The 17,871-nt window shown below is 54.7% G+C and overlaps 7 protein-coding genes across 7 annotated transcripts; 5 read left to right on the top strand and 2 right to left on the bottom strand.

The window, feature by feature from the left end:
* Positions 1–101: 101 nt before the first annotated feature.
* On the top strand, positions 102–2,099 carry C7974DRAFT_358747 (uncharacterized protein). Its single transcript, XM_046139649.1, has 4 exons — positions 102–487; positions 537–662; positions 711–803; positions 860–2,099. Exons 1-4 carry the CDS (start codon positions 392–394, stop codon positions 1,976–1,978), a joined length of 1,434 nt encoding a protein of 477 aa, XP_045996898.1. The 5' UTR covers positions 102–391; the 3' UTR covers positions 1,979–2,099.
* On the bottom strand, positions 2,084–4,416 carry C7974DRAFT_393901 (carboxylesterase type B). Its single transcript, XM_046141827.1, has 5 exons — positions 4,004–4,416; positions 3,628–3,958; positions 3,415–3,577; positions 3,294–3,358; positions 2,084–3,242 (listed from the first exon to the last, which is right to left on the bottom strand). Exons 1-5 carry the CDS (start codon positions 4,132–4,134, stop codon positions 2,208–2,210), a joined length of 1,725 nt encoding a protein of 574 aa, XP_045996899.1. The 5' UTR covers positions 4,135–4,416; the 3' UTR covers positions 2,084–2,207.
* Positions 4,417–4,527: 111 nt separating this feature from the next.
* C7974DRAFT_463278 (uncharacterized protein) lies at positions 4,528–9,067 on the top strand. The gene is made up of 6 exons (XM_046146227.1): positions 4,528–5,591; positions 5,638–6,878; positions 6,930–7,743; positions 7,990–8,336; positions 8,402–8,659; positions 8,714–9,067. Exons 1-6 carry the CDS (start codon positions 4,739–4,741, stop codon positions 8,972–8,974), a joined length of 3,774 nt encoding a protein of 1,257 aa, XP_045996900.1. The 5' UTR covers positions 4,528–4,738; the 3' UTR covers positions 8,975–9,067.
* C7974DRAFT_393909 (CWC16 protein) lies at positions 9,068–10,391 on the bottom strand. Its single transcript, XM_046141828.1, has one exon. It carries the CDS (start codon positions 10,133–10,135, stop codon positions 9,086–9,088), a length of 1,050 nt encoding a protein of 349 aa, XP_045996901.1. The 5' UTR covers positions 10,136–10,391; the 3' UTR covers positions 9,068–9,085.
* Positions 10,392–11,734: 1,343 nt separating this feature from the next.
* C7974DRAFT_433825 (uncharacterized protein) lies at positions 11,735–12,952 on the top strand (the record flags this gene model as incomplete). The annotated part of the gene is made up of 5 exons (XM_046144945.1): positions 11,735–11,911; positions 11,964–12,068; positions 12,118–12,342; positions 12,390–12,532; positions 12,577–12,952. 5 exons carry the CDS (start codon positions 11,735–11,737, stop codon positions 12,950–12,952), a joined length of 1,026 nt encoding a protein of 341 aa, XP_045996902.1.
* A 358-nt stretch (positions 12,953–13,310) lies between these two features.
* Positions 13,311–15,465, top strand: C7974DRAFT_393913 (amino acid/polyamine transporter I). Its single transcript, XM_046141829.1, has 5 exons — positions 13,311–13,575; positions 13,625–13,695; positions 13,742–14,339; positions 14,386–14,715; positions 14,760–15,465. Exons 1-5 carry the CDS (start codon positions 13,453–13,455, stop codon positions 15,246–15,248), a joined length of 1,611 nt encoding a protein of 536 aa, XP_045996903.1. The 5' UTR covers positions 13,311–13,452; the 3' UTR covers positions 15,249–15,465.
* A 258-nt stretch (positions 15,466–15,723) lies between these two features.
* C7974DRAFT_311231 (copper amine oxidase) lies at positions 15,724–17,859 on the top strand (the record flags this gene model as incomplete). The annotated part of the gene is made up of 3 exons (XM_046138301.1): positions 15,724–15,777; positions 15,823–16,251; positions 16,297–17,859. 3 exons carry the CDS (start codon positions 15,724–15,726, stop codon positions 17,857–17,859), a joined length of 2,046 nt encoding a protein of 681 aa, XP_045996904.1.
* Positions 17,860–17,871: the final 12 nt, after the last annotated feature.

Genomic DNA, 17,871 nt, shown 5'->3' on the forward strand with positions numbered 1-17,871 from the left:
GCAATACAAAGTAATTTGGATCATGACATCACACAACGCTAGCGCGGATTGAACCCTGAATGATCGACGCCATGCACGTCGGTCTCAAGCTCACGATGGCTAACAACCTTGCTGGGGATCTATCACGATCGCGGTGGTCTAGACTGGCGTCACAGCCTTAGAATTGTATATATTTGCCCTCAGGCAGCCATATTTGTACATCTCCCATTTTGGACTCATCGTCTTCGACTTTTATCTTGCGGGACTGTTCCTACGCGCCCCTGCCACGAGCCCCGCAACTGCCTTAAGATAGCTAGCAACCTCTTGCCCTAATTTACCGCCAACCTCCCCTCATACGCCAGATCACGACATAACTTCCGACTCTTCGTGACAGCTACAGATACCCAGCAAAATGAGCGTCCCACAGTCTGCCACCAGCGAGGTGCCTACGCGCTCGTTCACAAACTCGTCGGACGCCGAGGCCATCCCTGGAGAGGACACATCAGAGGTCAGAGAAGCGGTCGTCTAGGGGAGCGCTATTGCTAATGCAACTGCAGGTCACAAAGCTCTTCGCTGAGCGCCTCCAGGCATGGAAGCACGCCACATCCTACCTTGAAGACTACATCACAGCAACGGAGAAGACACACCATGCCCATGGAAAGGAGTATGAGCGGGTGTTGAAGGTACAAAACATTGGCGAAGCTGTCAGACCACTATACTGACCGCGACAGACCGTCAAAGACCCCCTGAAGGAGGGCCACCACTTCGATCAGTCCCTCGGCGGTATCGCAGGCATGTTCGAGAACATCAGGTCAAACACACAGGTGGGCAACAGCATGCGCAATGAACGCAGCGCGAGGGAATCTAACAGTCGCGATAGGGCATGTCTAACCAGCACTACGAGACCGAGAAGCAGCTGAAGACCGTTATTCTTCCTGTCTTCGAGCGCCTGCACGTCGAAATCAAGAACAAGAGCAAGGAGCTCACAAAAGGTGCTGGTAAGGGAAGCAAACAGGTCGATAAGGCACGCGCCAGCACACAGAAGCACATCGAACTGCTTGGGCAGCACACGGCTACCTTCGAGTCGCATGGCGGCAAGATGACCGCGACGGATGACCCGTACATTCTACAGCGCGGTGTTCTACATCGCCTAAACAAGCAGGTCCAGGAGGAAAACAACAACCGACAGGATCTTATCAGTGTGCAGAACTCGTTCGCCCAGTTCGAGGCTCACATCATCCAGACAATTCAGCAGGGCATGGGCCAATTCATGCAGATTGTGAACAATCAGGCCGAGCAGACCAAGAACGCCTATGGTGACATCGTCGGAACCTCACAGCGCATTCCGCTGGACTTTGAGTGGAACGGCTTCATTGAGCGTAACAACCACATCCTGATCGATCCCTCCGCCCCTGCTCGTACGGTGCAAGACATCAAGTTCCCGAACCAGGGGCACCGCTCGACCCAGCCATTGATCTCCGGCTCTCTCGAGAAGAAGGGCAAGATCATGCGCTCCTATGACACAAACTACTACGTCGTCACCCCTTCTAAGTTCCTGCACGAGTTCAAGTCCGACGACGACTTCGCAAAGGACCCAGTGCCTGAGCTCTCCCTCTACCTCCCCGACTGCATCGTCGGCGCTGTCAACGGCCAGAAGTTCAACGTTAAGGGCAAGGACGTCTCCAAGGGCAAGCTAGGCAACACTTTCTCCATGAACCATGAAGTTGCGTTCAAGGCCCACACCGCTCAAGCTGCACAGCAGTGGTGGGAGGTCATCAGCCAGGCTGCAGGCAAGGTCACCAACGAGGTTCCTGTCAGCCCCACCAGCCCCACGGGCCACAACAGCCTGGAGGGCGCGCTCGCAGACCAGAAGTCTCCCTCGCCCATCCAGACTCAGGGCCTTACACAGTCACCTACTGGTAGCGTTCCCGGAAGTGCGGCGCCTGCTAGCGCTGGTGTCGCTCCGGCGAGCGGTGTTCCTGGTGATGCTAAGTATTAAACATTGACGTTTGGTGACGCGACGAAATTGAAGGAGAGCAATACTTATTGGCAGGTTGAACAGTTTCATACCCTAATATTGAAGATACCACGAGATAGCACGTAATACAAGCCATCAGTACATTTCAAGCCCGGCCCTGCTAACGTCTACATACTCCATTGCTCACTACTTTAAAGACAGTCCTTATATCGCCGGCCTTACAAAACACGAACCACCGCTCTCCGCATCACTACATCGGCACGCGCGCCGCCACACTACGCCAGAACTCACATCGCGCGCCTCGCCCACCCTCCCACGCATTCCCATCTACAACACTGAAATCCGTCTCCAGCCCGGGCTCCACAGACCACGTCGCATTCAGTCCCTCCAGCGCCGGAATCAGCACCGTGTCGGCCGGCCCCAGCACGCCCCCCGACTGATTCCAATTCGCCATCACCGGATCTCCATAAGTGAACGCGCCCCACCCCTCCAGCTCCCCATTCGCACTCAGCGCTGGAGATCCCGACGTAACGAACGCGCCCCACAGCCGCTGCACGGCGCGCACATACGCGCGCCCATAGATCGGCGAGGGCTTATTGTCGAACACCGCGGTATCGTCGACGCCGTGCAGCGCTACCGGCGTCGAGACCTGGAACTTGTAGCCGCCGGCGCGGTAAGTGGTGTAGGCGTGCGCGAGCCAGTGGCTGGAGCAGATGAACGTTGACTCGGCGTAGATTAGATTCGCGGTTTGCTGATGCCCGGAGGCGGTGGCGCTTGTGTCGAGGGCCGTGGGATGAGAGGTGCCTGGGGTGGGGTATCTTGAGATCGGCGGGGAGGTGGGGTAGTGCTGGGCTAGCAGGGCGAGGTCGGTGGGGGTGAAGAGCGGAAAGACGAGGGATTTCCAGGCGTCGAGGGAGGTCTGAGTGGTGATACTTTGGGGGACGTATGCGGGACCCTCTTCGGCAGCGTTGCTGGTTAGGTGAGTGAGGCCATTAAGCTTTCCGGCGTGCAGTGCGGAGCTGGGTGTGGATTGGATGTAGATGCCATCTGTGACTGGGAGGAAGGCCCAGGTGCCATGTCTTCCTGACTTGGAGATGGTTCCTGAAGCGTCCTGCAAGGTCTTTGTGTCTTTCGATACGAGGCATTGGAATATGGATTGCGAATTGTTACCGTATGCTGACGGAGTGAAGCAGCCAGCTTGTGCAGCGAAGGCGTAGTACGACTGTGATGGTATCCAATCTGCGTAGCCATACTGCTGGGGCAGAAACGGGGACACAGATATTGACTGTCGGCTGTCAGATTATGTTGAGAGGCTATTTTGGCATGAGCGACTAACGTTGGTGAAGAGTGAGGTGCCCTGAGTGCCTCCATAGGCGATGTTATGCAACATGACAGAGCCACCTACGCCAAATCAGTAAAACTACAGCCTTCCTTCTTGAACGTGTATGCCCACTTACCTCCTGCCGATGTACCCCATATTGTGACATTCCTCGCATCTCCACCGAAGCCATGAATGTGCTGCTGTATCCATTGAAGGGCGAACTGCTGGTCCAGGAGGCCAGCATTAACGACTCCATGGCGAAAAACTTCATCTCCAGCAAGGAAGCCAAAAGCACCAAGCTAAACAACGATCATCAGTAGTGCACAGCAGCCATATGTGAGGCACTCACACGGTATTGTATGCTCACACCAACGAAGCTGTTGTTGTTAGCATTGATGAGCTTGCTCATATCCTCTCGACCATCTCCGACCCCGTAGCCACCGCCATGTATCCAAACGAGCACCGGAAGATCACTCGCATTCGTCGGTGCATACACGTTGAGAAAAAGGCAGTCTTCGTCGATAGGTGAGGGTGTTACGCGAAATCGCAGTCCAGACCTCAGACTCTGAGGGCATGCAGCACCAAAAGATGTTGCTGGGACGGTGGACGTGCGGTTCACGTCGGGTGTTCGGGGTGGCTGCCAGCGCAGTGAGCCTGTGGGTGGAGCGGCGAAACGGATGCTGTGAAGTTCAGCAAGCGATGCGGATTACTCCACAGCCACAAACCCTTTGAATGTGTTAAGACCCGTTAATTCGTTCTTAACGCCTTTGTATACATCATAGCCAAGATCCACTTGGGGTTGTTCAGTAGCGGCGAGTGCCGTAGTAAGCGCTGTGAGAAATGTAGGAAACTTCATGTTGGGTGTGTGATGGAGTCGGTTGAGCCCCCACTTCGACTACGTTTACTGATATATTGCATGTTTGTGGGCTAGAGCTCTTGTACACTGGAGGTGATCATGCTGTGTACCCTCGCGTGGTGATGTTAGACCAATTGCTCGCGTGACTGTACTACATGTTTACTGTGCATAAGTATCGTGACTGGCCCATTGCTGTACCGCTAGCGTTGTGGAACGGGCATACTCGGCTTTTGAGCGAACATACTTCTCACGCGAATGCGTACGGTCGATACGAGTGCTCGTGGTCGTGTACAAGGCGGATTGGACCCTGGAAATCAAAGGGGCATCAATGACGTCGCCTGGTGTGGGTCTTGACGATCCTCGTTCGCGGGCAGTCCCCTGCGCCGATGAGATCCGCGATCTGGGGAAATACACACGTTTCTTCGTCGCGATACTGCACCTCATTGCGTTGTGACATCGATTCTCCTTTTGTTTTCCTTGAACGCGTGCGCATAGCAGCACTTCCACTCCTTCTTATTTCACCATCTGTCGCAGCCCAACCGTCGCGCAGTTTAATCCCGTTACTTCCGTAACCGAGCCCCTAATTGGGTCACGCAACCTCGCGATGCCGATGAACACGCTCTCTGTCAGCGCTGCTGTCACACCGACTGTGATAGAGACATACATCCTCCACTATTTGAATCGCAGTCCCTTGCGCCAGAAGCCTACCGCCCACATCTCGTACCACGAAGGAATCGAACTCATCCGACGTTTCTTGCACTATGCCTCGCTCCATCCAGTTGAAGAGTTGCAGGCCTTCACGGCACAGTGGGTTCCCGTGCCTCACTGGGTGCACAATGAAAGGGTCGAAATACCGGAAGGGCAGCTACAGCGCTCCGCTCAGTACATCAATTCGCAGCTGGGCCCCAAGGGCATCGAGGCTGTGGGTGGAGAAACTTGGTGGAAGTGGAGGCGCGAAGGGACAAAATTGGAAGCTGAGTGGATTGAGATGAAGAAGGATCGCGACGCCCGTGAAGCATCGAGCATGCCAAAGGGGCAGCGTATCATGCTGTATGTCCACGGCGGTGCCTACTTCTTCGGCAGCGTGGATGAGCATCGCTACCAGATGCAGAGACATGCACGCAAACTCCAGGCTCGTGTATTTGCTCCGCGTTATAGGCTCGCGCCGCAGTTTCCATTCCCCTGTGGTCTCCAAGATTGTCTGGCAGCCTACCTATACCTGCTGGCAGAAGGGCATGACCCAAACACCATTGTCCTGGCTGGCGATTCCGCAGGCGGTGGTATGGTGCTAACCATGCTTGTGACCATGCGGGACCAGGGTGTACCTTTGCCTGCCGGTGCCATTCTAATTAGTCCTTGGGTGGACCTTACGCACAGCTTCCCAAGTCTGAACGGAGATGATAAGATGGACTACATTCCGGCACATGGCTTCCTGCACAAGCCCAGCATCAATTGGCGTAAGTAAGCTCTCATTGATTAAACGTGGCGTGCTGACTATCACAGCACCTCCTAATGCCGACGACCTCATGAAACTCGAAACCCCTACTCCAAGTGCAAACCAAAAAGGGGAATCGTCTCCTCCAGTGTCGCTCTCAGGCGATGGTAAAGAAGGTCGTGCGGCAGAGAAAGAAGCAAAGGCTGAGCGCGTGCGCGGCTATTCGGTCACGGAGAAACCAGACATGGCTGCAATCATGGATGCAGGCCAAGCACCGGATACATGGCTGTCGCCGGACGGCATGTACGGTTTTGGCCCAAAGGGCATTCTATCTTTGCAATTGGACGACAAAACGAGGATTGAGATCAAGGACCAGATCCAGCTGTACGCAGCAAATCATCTCCTGACGCATCCCTTGGTTTCACCTGCTTTGCAGCCTTCGCTCGGCGGTCTACCGCCTCTCTTGATTCTCACTGGTGGTGGAGAGTTGCTCCGCGATGAGCAGATATATGTTGCTCACAAAGCTGCACATCCTGAAGCATACCTGCCACCCCCATCAAACAACCAAACTGCCGAGGAAATTGAGGCGCAGGCATCTAAGTACAAGCCGACAAATGTACAGCTTCAAGTCTGGGACGATCTCTGTCATGTTGCGCCAACACTCAGCTTCACGCGACCGGCGAAGCACATGTACCGCAGCATTGCTCAGTTCGGCGCGTGGGCATTGGCCAGAGCTCAAAAGACATCCATTGATATCCTCGATGATGACGATATCTCCTTCGTCAGTACCGACTCTGAGAGCGCCGCCGATAGCGCGAAGCAATCAAAGAAGAACAAGAAGTCTGGGACAGAGGCCGAGTCTCATATAGGGACAGATGGAGTCATCAACCCAGGCCAGCATGAGGCTAGAGTGGGCAAGGCCGGTGATTCTCTACCTCCATTCGAGCAACACATGATTCGACAACGCATCGATCGACACGGATACATTTATGCTCTTGCGCCAAAGGAGCAACTTGTGGCTCTCAATCTTGTTCGCACAGAAGTTGGAGTGCCGAAGTCAGGCCCAGTCAATAAGTGGATGAAAGCATCCCAGCAATGGAACGGCAAGTTCTCAAAACAGAAGATCAAGATCCAGCAGCAGCGCATGAAAGAGATGCAGGCTGGTTTTGAGAGGTTCGAGGGTGAGAATCCACCACCAACCGCTTTGGCTGGTAGGAGAGTCAAGAATATGAAGAAGGAGAAGGCAGCGAAGAAGAGTTGGGGAATGATGATGTGGAGCTCCTGGGGCAGTAAGCACGACGAAGCTACCGTATGTTCTCTCGCACGCTATAGAGCTGCAGTTAGATTCTAACCATAACAGATCGATCGAGAAAACGTAGCAGACCAGACAACGGCCCCGCCTTCAAAATCAGTGGTCACAAATGATCAGCTTGAAGCGGCCAGTCAAGCCGACACCGCAAATGGCACTGAGCGCAGTCGAGATGCAGGTCTGGCCCCAACTAAATCCTCACGTCTGCGTTCGCGGTCCAGACACTCAACGGTGACCGATCGTGGTCAAATCAACAAGTCGGAGGATGACCTCCAGAAGCTGTCGAGAGAGTTCTCGAGAGTCGCGCCTCCTGCCTCGGGCTTGGCTGAGGCCACAGTCATTGCGCCCGAACGCTCACACTCTGGACTTCCTCCGCAGATAAGCGAAACGCCAGGCGTCATTGTCTCAGCAGAGCCAACTTCTCCGCCAACTATTGTGCCAGAGACTGACGGAACGAGCACTCGCCCGAGCAAGGGTGGCATCGCCTATCCGTTTTCGCTCAAAGTTGACGGCCAAGGCCACCGTGCAAATGCGAGCACAGTCACACTGCAGAGTGTGGAGCTTCTGACACCGCCGATAGTGGATGATTCCATGCAGCTTGAGGAGTCGACCGTCTTGACACCAGCAGCAGTACACGAATCGAAGCAGCTTGGCGATGCACTACCCACACCACATGTGGCAGCAGACCCGATCCTCCCAAATAACAGACAATACTTCACCACCGATGCACCTGGTGCAGGACTATTCAGCGGCCAGTGGGTCCCGGTCACGCCAGGTGCTGAGCAAGCAAACACACCCACTCTCGAAAGACCTGGATACGAGAGATTCGAGACAGCACAGGAGGATCTGAGCACTCTCGCTGCTGGTGACAAGAAAGCTTGATGAGATCAACATAGTATAATTGATACCCTTTCCGTTTGGACACTTCCATAGAGTAATATAGCCTTTATACAATGTAAACTAGAGATAGAATGGTTAGAGTCGGAGATAATGGAGATACCACCTGGAATACCTTACAAAACGTCACCAGCCCCACACCAAGATACCCATCATAAACAGCTCTCCAGTCTCGAAACTTATAAGCAGTAATCGTACCAGAACTTCAACCAAGCCCACAACACAATTCTCCTTTTTCCCACCTCAATTGACCACACCATGTCTGTCTTCCGCGCAAATGCCCGCGCTCTGATCACCGGCGGTGCGTCAGGCATCGGCTACGCCGTCGCCGAGCTCTGCCTCAAAGCGAGCATGAAAGTCACCATCGCCGACTCCAACCAAGCGACCCTCGACCTCGCGCAGAAGAATCTCAAGGGCGACGTGCAATGCATTCAGACCGACGTCAGCGATCTGCGAGCCTGGGCCAGTCTGAAGGAGAAGATCGGGGACGTCGACTTCCTGATGCTGAACGCGGGGCGCATGGTTAGGGGCAGCTGGGGCGACAGCGAGTACTTCGAGAAGGTGCGGCTTTCCCACGAATCCAGCGTCGAAGCCGTTGTGAGACTGCATGGCTAATGCATAGCTAGATTCTCGATACTAACCTCTACGGCGTGATCAACGGCCTGAACACATATGTGCCATCCTTCCAGGCACGCACTTCTGACTCCCCGAGCGCGATCGTCGTGACGGGGAGTAAGCAGGGTATCACCAACCCGCCGGGCAACGCGGCGTATAATGCGTCGAAGGCGGCTGTCAAGGCGTTGACGGAGCATCTGAGCTTTGATCTCAAGGACACGAGTACCAACGTGCATCTCCTCGTCCCGGGATGGACGTTCACTGGCTTGGTAAGTTTTTTTCTAGTTCATCAAACGACTGGCGACTGATGCTGACACCCACAGTCCGGTAATCACCCTGGTCAGGCAGCTCAGAAGCCCGATGGAGCGTGGAGTTCCGAGCAGGTCGCGCAGTACATGGTGGAGAAGATGAAGGCGAATAAGTTTTATATCATATGTCCGGACAATGATGTCAGCGAGGAGACGGACAAGAAGAGGATGCTGTGGAGTGTGGGTGATATCGTAAACGAAAGGCCACCATTGACGAGGTGGAGGCCGGAGTTCAAAGAGGAGGCTGCGGAGTGGATGGAAAAGCAGAAGGTTTGAAGTGCGGTTGAAACAAATGACATTCGTGGGTATCTTGGATAGAATATCTATAGGGTATCATAAAAGTAAAACGCCGTATGTGCGACCGCCCATTTCGGGATGTAGGCTTCTTCAATCCGAGTCATAACCGACCAATGCTGCGAGGCTGTGAGCGGGCGCGGCAATGTCATCCCCTGGGCTGGGTTTCAAAAGCGTAGTTTGAGCAGTTGGTGCAGCCTCCACGCTTCGCTTTCTCTTCAACAAGCCAAGATTGGGCCTACTCTTCGAGGTGGCTTCTCTAGAAACAAATGGATCAACAACAGCGCGAGTGTTGCCAACAAGCTTCTGCTGTAGATCGTTTCGACTCTTCTCTGCCGCCAGCTCCGCCTTGAGCTTCTTCGTTCTAGGTTTGCTGCTCACGTCGCCCGTACGCTCCGCATGCGCCGAGGCAAAAAGGGGTTTCCAGCTCTCCACTACGTCTTCAGCACCACCAAACTCAATCAGTCCAGCCTTCTGTCTGTCTGCATCCGTCTCGTCCTCAATATCCAGCCCCAAGCTGAACTTCTCTTGCATTCCTTCCTTATGCCTCTCCTCTTTCTTCCACACCTTCCTCTTCTCCCTCATATCCCTCCTCAAGCGCGCATTAACATCATAAGGGTCCCTCCAGGTCTCCGCCTGCTCATACAACTCCTCGACTCTCTCTTTATTCCCCTTGTCCCGCGCCTTATCTTCCAACTTGCCCTCCAGTCCCGCAAACGCATCGTCTCTCCTCTTCGCCCTCTCCGCCTCACCCATCATCCCCAACTCGCCCTCACGCTCCACGTCCTCCGGCCCATAATCCCTCTTCCTACACCCCTCGACACACAAATACTGCGTCGTCTTAGGATCGGTCCTGATCTCCCACTCGCCGCCACACGCCGTGTGCTTGACGCGGAAACTCCATATTGGCGTGCTGTAGAAGTTGCCGACCTTCTTCTTGGCGGCGTTGAAGCGCACACCCTGGCCCACGATCGCTTCGGGTTTGCAGTGCTGACACCACACCGCGAAGGGTAGCTCGAAGCGCACGGTCAAGATGCCTTGCGATATCTTGTTGGCGCGGGCGCCGAGCGGGTGCGATTTGTTGAAGGTCGGGGCGTTCGAGGCGTCGGGCGGGTAGTACCGCCCCATGTTGAAGCCTTGCATCGCGGCGGTGGGTGCGCGGTGCGCGGTCTTCGAGTGGGGGGTTTGGAAGTATCGTACGTGCGAGGTGTAAAATCGCAAGATTCTAGTTGGAGGCGGAACTCGTGCGATACAAGATGTGGAGGGCGCTATGCGCCAGTGCGCCACGCGAGCGAGTCAGGGTTCAGGTTTGAATCCTGCGGAGTTCGGCCGGAGGTGTACTGTATGGAAGGTTCATGAACTGCACGGAAGCTACCCCGCATTGCACAGGAAGTTCATGAACTGCACGTAAGGTTTGTCCCTGCACGAAGGGTTCAGCCGGAAGCTCATGGTCCTCACGTGACGCGTCAGCGTCGTTCCTACCTGCAGCTGCCTCCAGGACACGCCATCCATCCTCCATCACATCCCACTATCACAATTTGTGATTGCCAGCTACGGCCATGCAAGTCAACGCGTCAACTTACATGGATTGCCCTGCAAATCCGCAGCCAACGACTGCATGAAGCACCACGAACTCTAATTGCGTGGCTTGTTGTCTGGTTTCCAGTAGCGAGGTCATCACACGCTTACGCGTACCAGTCGTGTTTCTCTGGCTGTGAGCGACAAGTCGAACGCTGTCAATGCCTACGTGCAAATAGAGTACCATGAATCCTGGGCGCCAATCGAGAGGATCTTCATCCATGGCCGAATCACGCTCACATGAACAAGCCACCATCAGACCATAATTTCGTCGGAACAGCGTCGGCAACTCATGCAGAAGGCATGTTCAAGACGCCGATAGGATCGGAGCCATTGTGTGAGCTGCAGACACAGCAGCGATCATAGAACAGGTACAAGCGAGTGCCAATGGCTATGACGATCAAGAGTCTTGACCAATTGCCATGTACAGCGATCAACGACTGAACAACGCGAGCCGGCCCGGACGGGATGGGCTCAGACACTTGAAAGCTTAGCTATTAACCTGCCGTTGGTGGCTTGTTAGGTTGCTCGTGCCAATGGATTGCCTACTAACTGTAGCATCATCAGCACTCTCAAACACAAATTGCTTTTTGCTCGCGCATCTTCAAATTTTACCCCGATCAACAGTATCGATTGATGAGACCATAGTTCCTGGGATTAGATTGGGCCTGCTGACACCCAACGGGAAAGAATCGCAGACAAATTATCGTTTCTGCTTGGGATTATCGCCGCACAGCATGCTGGTACTACAGAACTTCCCTGCAAATCACGCAGGTAGGCATTGAACGGCAGTAACGCGCGGTGACGCGCGGTAACGCGCAGCAACATCATCTCAATCCGTTCAACATCAGGTTCACTGAGAACGTATTGTAGGGATTCATTGGAAGAAGCATGTCGAAGACCTCAGGCCAAGAATGTCGCGAGAATTGTCCAATACGACTGTCGGAGCCGGTGGTAGCTGCAGATCTGCTTGTCCGTGGTTGCACAGTCAGCTCGGCAGCGCTTCTTTTGGCTGTCTTTACGGGACGTGGCTCAAACACTTTAATGTCTGAACAGACGCGCCTTGCATACGCAGCCAAAGTGTCGTCGTACCCAGGGAAATCGACGTGTCCGCCTCGCAATAGTCACTCGCCAACCTCCTGCCTACATGTTCCTACCGCAAACATGTCACCGCACTTGGACCAGGTCATCGTATCGGACTCGAATCGAACGCCTATCGTACAGATCATCATTTGGTTCACTCTTGTGACGAGTTTCTTAGCCTTTGTCACTCATGCTGGTATCAAGCTTTACGTCTTCCGGGCCCTGAGGGCGGAGTCTGCATTCCTCCTTGCATCTTTGGTCAGCCTAAGCCAACGTCGTACCATGAATCATGCGGTTGACCATCACTTAGATTTTTTGCATCGTGCAATCCATCGCTGCATTAGTGCAGTGTGCGTATGGGTTCGGCAAACCAGCTGCGACCTTGAGCAGCGACGACATCCAGTCGAGCTTCAAGGTATCCTGCTCGCTCTCACGGTCATCGAGAGTACTGACATGTGCCGCAGGCTGGATATGCGGCAACGATCTTGTTGTTCGTGTCGCTCGGCTTCTCAAAGCTGGCTATCGTGGCATTTGTGCATAACCTAACCCCCTCAAAGCTGCACCGCAAAATCAATTACGGTATCGGAGCGCTTGTATGCGTTTGGCTGGTGAGCGCGATCCTCGTCGCGGGCTTCGAATGTCAAGTGCCCCGTACATGGGACAGGGCACTTGGTCGATGTCTGGATAGGGTAAGTACAGTGCGACTGCTTTATATCAAGATCCTGACGGTCAACAGACTACTTGGTGGACTGTGATGTCAATCCTCAATATCCTCACAGAAGTCGCCATAATTGCACTGGAGCTGGGGATTGTCGCGCAGCTCCGCGTTACACGGCAAAAGAAAGCCTCGATCATGAGCTTGTTTGCTTGCCGATTCTTGTATGTCTGATTCTATGGTACAGCGTGACATCTAACAGTAGCAGGGTTCTGATAGCAGCTGCTGTTCAGCTGGCCTTCTTTCACCAGGAAAGCAACAGTCTAGTAACGAGCAAAGACCTGATGCTAGGCTTTTGGCGATCAGCTCTCTGCAATCAGATCGTGCAATGCTTTGCGATTGTCACAACGTGCTTGCCCTACACCAAGATATTCATGGAGGGATTTGAGTCTGGCCTTATCCGGATTGACGACAGCCGTAGACGCAGAGAGTATGCTTCGAAAGGGTATAGCGGACGAGAGTACCAACTAATGGATGTCTCGCGGTCGTCACAAGCGCAACGATCTGCGCAGAGCAGGTCGATCAATGTGTCAAAAGGTTGGGCGGTTTCATCGGATTCAGCTGAGCGTACGCAAAAACCATAGCTTTGAGTCACACCGGCCTATTATCTTCGAGATGAAGTGTACGCAGCAAATTAGGTCGCGATCACGATCTCTTATCAGACCACTCGTATGTGCAGAGTATTCAATGATACAGTCAGCACCAGACGCGCAATGGTCGGAGGAGATGCTTAGTCGAGAACAATTTTGCAACGAATCCAAAGTACGCGATTCTGGAACGGTACAGTCATGCATTCCCTGTGCCGCCCACCCCTGCGTATAGCGCATCGTGTAACATGCACCTAAGACGATCCGGCAGGTGATCCAGCCGGCCGGGACGGGACGGGCTGCCCTCCTCCATAATAACGTCGCGCTGTGCAAGCGAGGCACAACACACAAGGTTTAGATGATCACTTGCTGACCCGCCAGCTGCACTCACACCCTTCGTGCTACCCACGCTCACTACCTCCCCACGTTCTCCTGTTCCCCTTCGCACAGCTTCACTGGCCCTCGCGTTTTAGCAGCCCTGCGCTAACGGGTGCACAATGGCGTCCACACCCTCTGTCAAGGGTGCCGATGTTGAGATGACAGCTTTTCCTAGCACCTCGTCTACAGAACAGAAAGATGAGCTCGCGCTTGCTAGACTGGGAAAGAAAGCAGTGTTGAAGGTAAATCGACTCAAATGCAAGCATTGCTTTGCTGATCCGTTTTTGGCAGAGACGATTTGGGTTTCTCTCTATCCTGGGCTTCAGCTGCACCGTATTGATCACATGGGAAGCTTCTTTAGTGTGAGCATCATCAACACCATCTTGCAATGTGTGTTGACTCGAACAGACTATTCCTCGTTGGTTTCCAGAATGGCGGCCCAGCTGGAGTCATCTACGGCTATCTCGTCGTCTGGTTCGGTACAGTATCCGTATTCACGGTCCTCTCGGAGCTGGTCTCAATCGCACCCACTTCAGGTGGTCAGTATCACTGGGTTGCGATGCTGTCACCGCCACGCCTGTCCCGGCTTCTCAGCTACATATCCGGGTGGCTCACACTGTGCGGCTGGCTGGCTTCGCTCGGCTCCGGCTGCTTCCTGACAGGCGGCTTGATCCAGGGACTGCTGATCCTATGTCAACCTGACACCTACGTTCCACAGAACTGGCACGTGACGATGCTGTATTGGGCGGTTATCTTGTTCTGCGTCTTCATCAATGTAGCTGCAGGATGGCTTCTGCCGAAGTTTGAAGGTGCCTTACTGGTCTTGCATATCCTCGGGTTCTTCGCCATTCTCATTCCTCTTTTGATACTGGGTCCGCAGGGCGACGCTAGATCGATCTTCACTACGTTCGTGAATATGGGCGGTTGGGACTCTCAGGGGCTGTCGTTCTGCATCGGGATTATGGGGAGCGTATTTGCCTTCGTTGGAGGAGACGGGCCGATCCATGTAAGTCCGCTACATCGTCTTCTGACTACACTGCTTACCATATTAGCTGTCAGAAGAGATTCACAACGCTCAAGTGGTCGTTCCCCGATCAATCATGACAGGTATTGCGATCAACGGATCTCTGGGGTTCGTTATGGTGGTCACTGTCCTCCTCCGTTTGGGCGACATGGATACCGTCCTAGCAGAAAACCCAGCATTCCCATTCATGGCCATCTTCCACCAGGCCGTGCAGTCGCGCGCCGGTGCTGCAGTGATGGCATCTATCGTCATGGTACTTACCATCAGCGCCAACGTCGGCTTCTCGGCTTCAACCTCGCGCATCTGCTGGGCCTTTGCACGAGACAAGGGCCTCCCCGGATGGCGCCAGCTCAGCAAAGTAAGCCCCCTCCCCCGACTCAAGCGCCCCACTAACCCCAGCAGATCAGTGACAGAACCTCCATCCCCGTCAATGCCGTCGCCTTCACCAGCCTCATCGCCAGCATCCTCGCCCTTGTCAACATCGGCTCCACCACCGCCTTCAACGGCATCATCTCCGTCTCTATCGCCGGCCTCTTCGCCTCCTACCTACTCACTGCTTGTCTACTACTCTACCGCCGCTGCACTGGCGCGATTCTACCCAACGCCACGCTCGACGCCTCGCCCTCCGTCACACCCGACGGTATGGTGCGCGCCGTGTGGGGCCCGTGGCGGATCCCCGGCGCGCTGGGCGTCGCAAACAACGCGTTTGCGTGCGCGTATCTGGCGTTCGTTTTCTTCTTTAGCTTTTGGCCATCGTTCAAAGATGTCACGCCCGCTACGATGAATTGGTCGGTGTTGGTTACAGGGACTGTGGCGCTGTTGAGCGCGGTGTATTACCTGGTGTGGGCACGGAAGACGTATCATGGACCTGTTGTGGACGTGAGTCTGTGAGCGGGCGGGCGTGTGTTTGTCAGGCTGTTCTTGGGCGTGGGGAAAAATGTATAGCTAGATTGCGGATTGTAAACTCAAAAGTAGGCTCCTTCACGAAGCACCACTCGACCCCGCACGTCTGCATCGTGACCTCAAGCATGTCGACGGGGCTTTACGTAAATCACGGCCTGCAGCAAGCGCTTATCACAGTTGCTGATGGCGTTGAAATCTCTTCGCCGGGATACCTTTGGAGGTGTGGTGTTGTGGACTTGCATCAAGCCTTTGGAGGCGAAGATGGCCGCCGCGAAACCTCCAAAGGAAAGCGTAGACGACGGGTCGCTCCGAGGCAGACGCCAGCCAATCAGAATGCGGCCTGTGGACGACCACCAAGACCCGTGTATCAGAAGTATAAAGACGACACAATTCCTCGCGTTCGTTGAAAGGGCAACTTCATGCTTTCGACGTTTTCAATTAGCTAAGTTGATATTATACAGCCATGCCGTCCGCACCGCACCCCCTCGATCCCCTGACTCCAGACGAGATAACACAGGTGCCACATCCATCTAAGCAAAAGTAACCCGACTAACAACACAAGGCTGCAGACATAGTACGCCCTCTATTCCCCGCCCAGCACCTCAATTTCCGCGTCATCACACTGCTTGAACCGCCCAAAGACAAACTCACCACATACCTCGACGCCGAGCACCTCGGCTCCGCTCCTCCAGTGCTCGCCCGCTGTGCCCGCGTCGAGGTCCTAGTCAAGAGCGGACCAGACAGCAATGATCTGTTTGAACTCGTTATCGATGTGCAGAGCAAATCCGTGGTGAAGCAGCAGCGGCTCGAGGGAAAGCACTCGTACATCGACGCCGCGTACATGCAGGACGTGGAGCGCGCATGCATCGCAGACGCACGCGTGCAGAGCGAAATCGCAAAGCTGGCGCTTCCGGAGGGTGCAAGCGTGATTGTCGAGGCATGGGCGTATGCCACGGACGGCGCGAGCGACATGGCGCGCCGGATTACGATGGTAGTGTTCTTGATGCTTGTGTATGATGGGTGCTGATGCATGCAGTGCTGGTTCTACGCTCGTCTGGTAGATCACCCGGATGCAAATTATTACGCGTATCCGCTGTCGCTTTGCGCTGAGGTTGAGGAGACACTGAAGGTTATCGGGGTGTATCACCTCCCCTGCCGCGCTGGCGAGACAGTGCATAACGACGCCCAGCCCTTCGACGCCCGCGCGAAGCAGCCACTGGAGATGAGTGAGTATCATCCCGATCTGCGGCCCTCTCCGCGCACAACCACGAAACCGCTGCAGGTCGTGCAGCCAGATGGTGCGTCGTTCAGCATCACCGGGCAGCACGTCTCGTGGGAGAAGTGGCAGTTTCGCGTCGGCTTCAATTACCGCGAGGGCCTGACGCTGCACGATATCCGGTACGACGGGCGACAGGTTCTGCACCGGGTATCGCTGGCAGAGATGTTCGTGCCGTACGCAGACCCACGGTCGCCGTATCCACGCAAGGGCGCGTTTGACCTGGGGAACGACGGAGCAGGCGTGAACGCAAATAATCTACGGTTGGGTTGCGATTGTCTCGGTACAATTGCGTACTTCGACGGCTGGCACAATACGGCGTCTGGACTGCCGCTTCGATTGCCCAACGTGGTTTGTGTGCACGAGCAGGACGACGGGATTCTCTGGAAGCATACGAATTTCCGTACAGGGCATGCGGTAGTGACGCGGTCGCGCGTGCTCGTCCTGCAGACCATCATTACGGTAAGTAATTATGAGTATATATTCGCATTCCACTTCGGACAGGATGCGTCCATCAACTACGAAGTCCGGGCGACGGGCATTCTCTCGACCGTCCCCATTGCAGTGGGTGAGCCAAAGCCACCCTACGGCACTATTGTTGCTCCAGGCGTGCTCGCACCGTACCACCAGCATCTGTTCTGCCTGCGCATCGACGCTGCCATTGACGGACACAAGAACTCCGTTGTGATCGAAGAATCGCATGCAATGCCCCTTGACGACGCAGAAGTGCACAATCCATTTGGAATCGGGTACGAGACACGGACGCGCTACGTCGAGCGCGAAGGCGGTTTCGATCTCGACTTCACTAAGAACCGCGTCTTCAAGATCGTCAACGAAACGGTTATCAACCCCACGACGCAGACTCCCGTCAGCTTCAAACTACTCCCCTCCTATAGCCAGATGCTACTCGCCCACCCGTCGTCGTTCCACGCCAGGCGCTCCGAGTACGGGCAGCACGCTGTTTGGGTTACCAAGTATCGTGAGGACGAGATGTTCCCGTCGGGGCGGTACACCATGCAGTCCATGGGCGGTGAAGGCATTGCGACTGCGATTAAGAAGAGAGCTGGGGATGAGATGGAAGCGAGCGTGCGAAACGAGGACGTCGTGGTGTGGCACACGTTTGGGTCGACGCACAACCCGAGAATTGAGGATTGGCCAGTCATGCCGTGCGAAAAGATGTCGGTGGGACTGAAACCAGTGAACTTCTTTAGCGGAAACCCAGGACTGGACGTTGCCCCTAGCACCCAGGAGGTGAATAAGAGCGTGTTGCATAAAGCAATCGTGGACGGTGACAAAGTATGCTGTCAGACCTCAGAAGGGTGATTTAGCTTCGAA

The sequence above is a fragment of the Boeremia exigua genome (assembly GCF_020726555.1).
Source record: "Boeremia exigua strain MPI-SDFR-AT-0100 chromosome Unknown C7974scaffold_6, whole genome shotgun sequence".
NCBI lineage: Eukaryota > Fungi > Ascomycota > Dothideomycetes > Pleosporales > Didymellaceae > Boeremia > Boeremia exigua.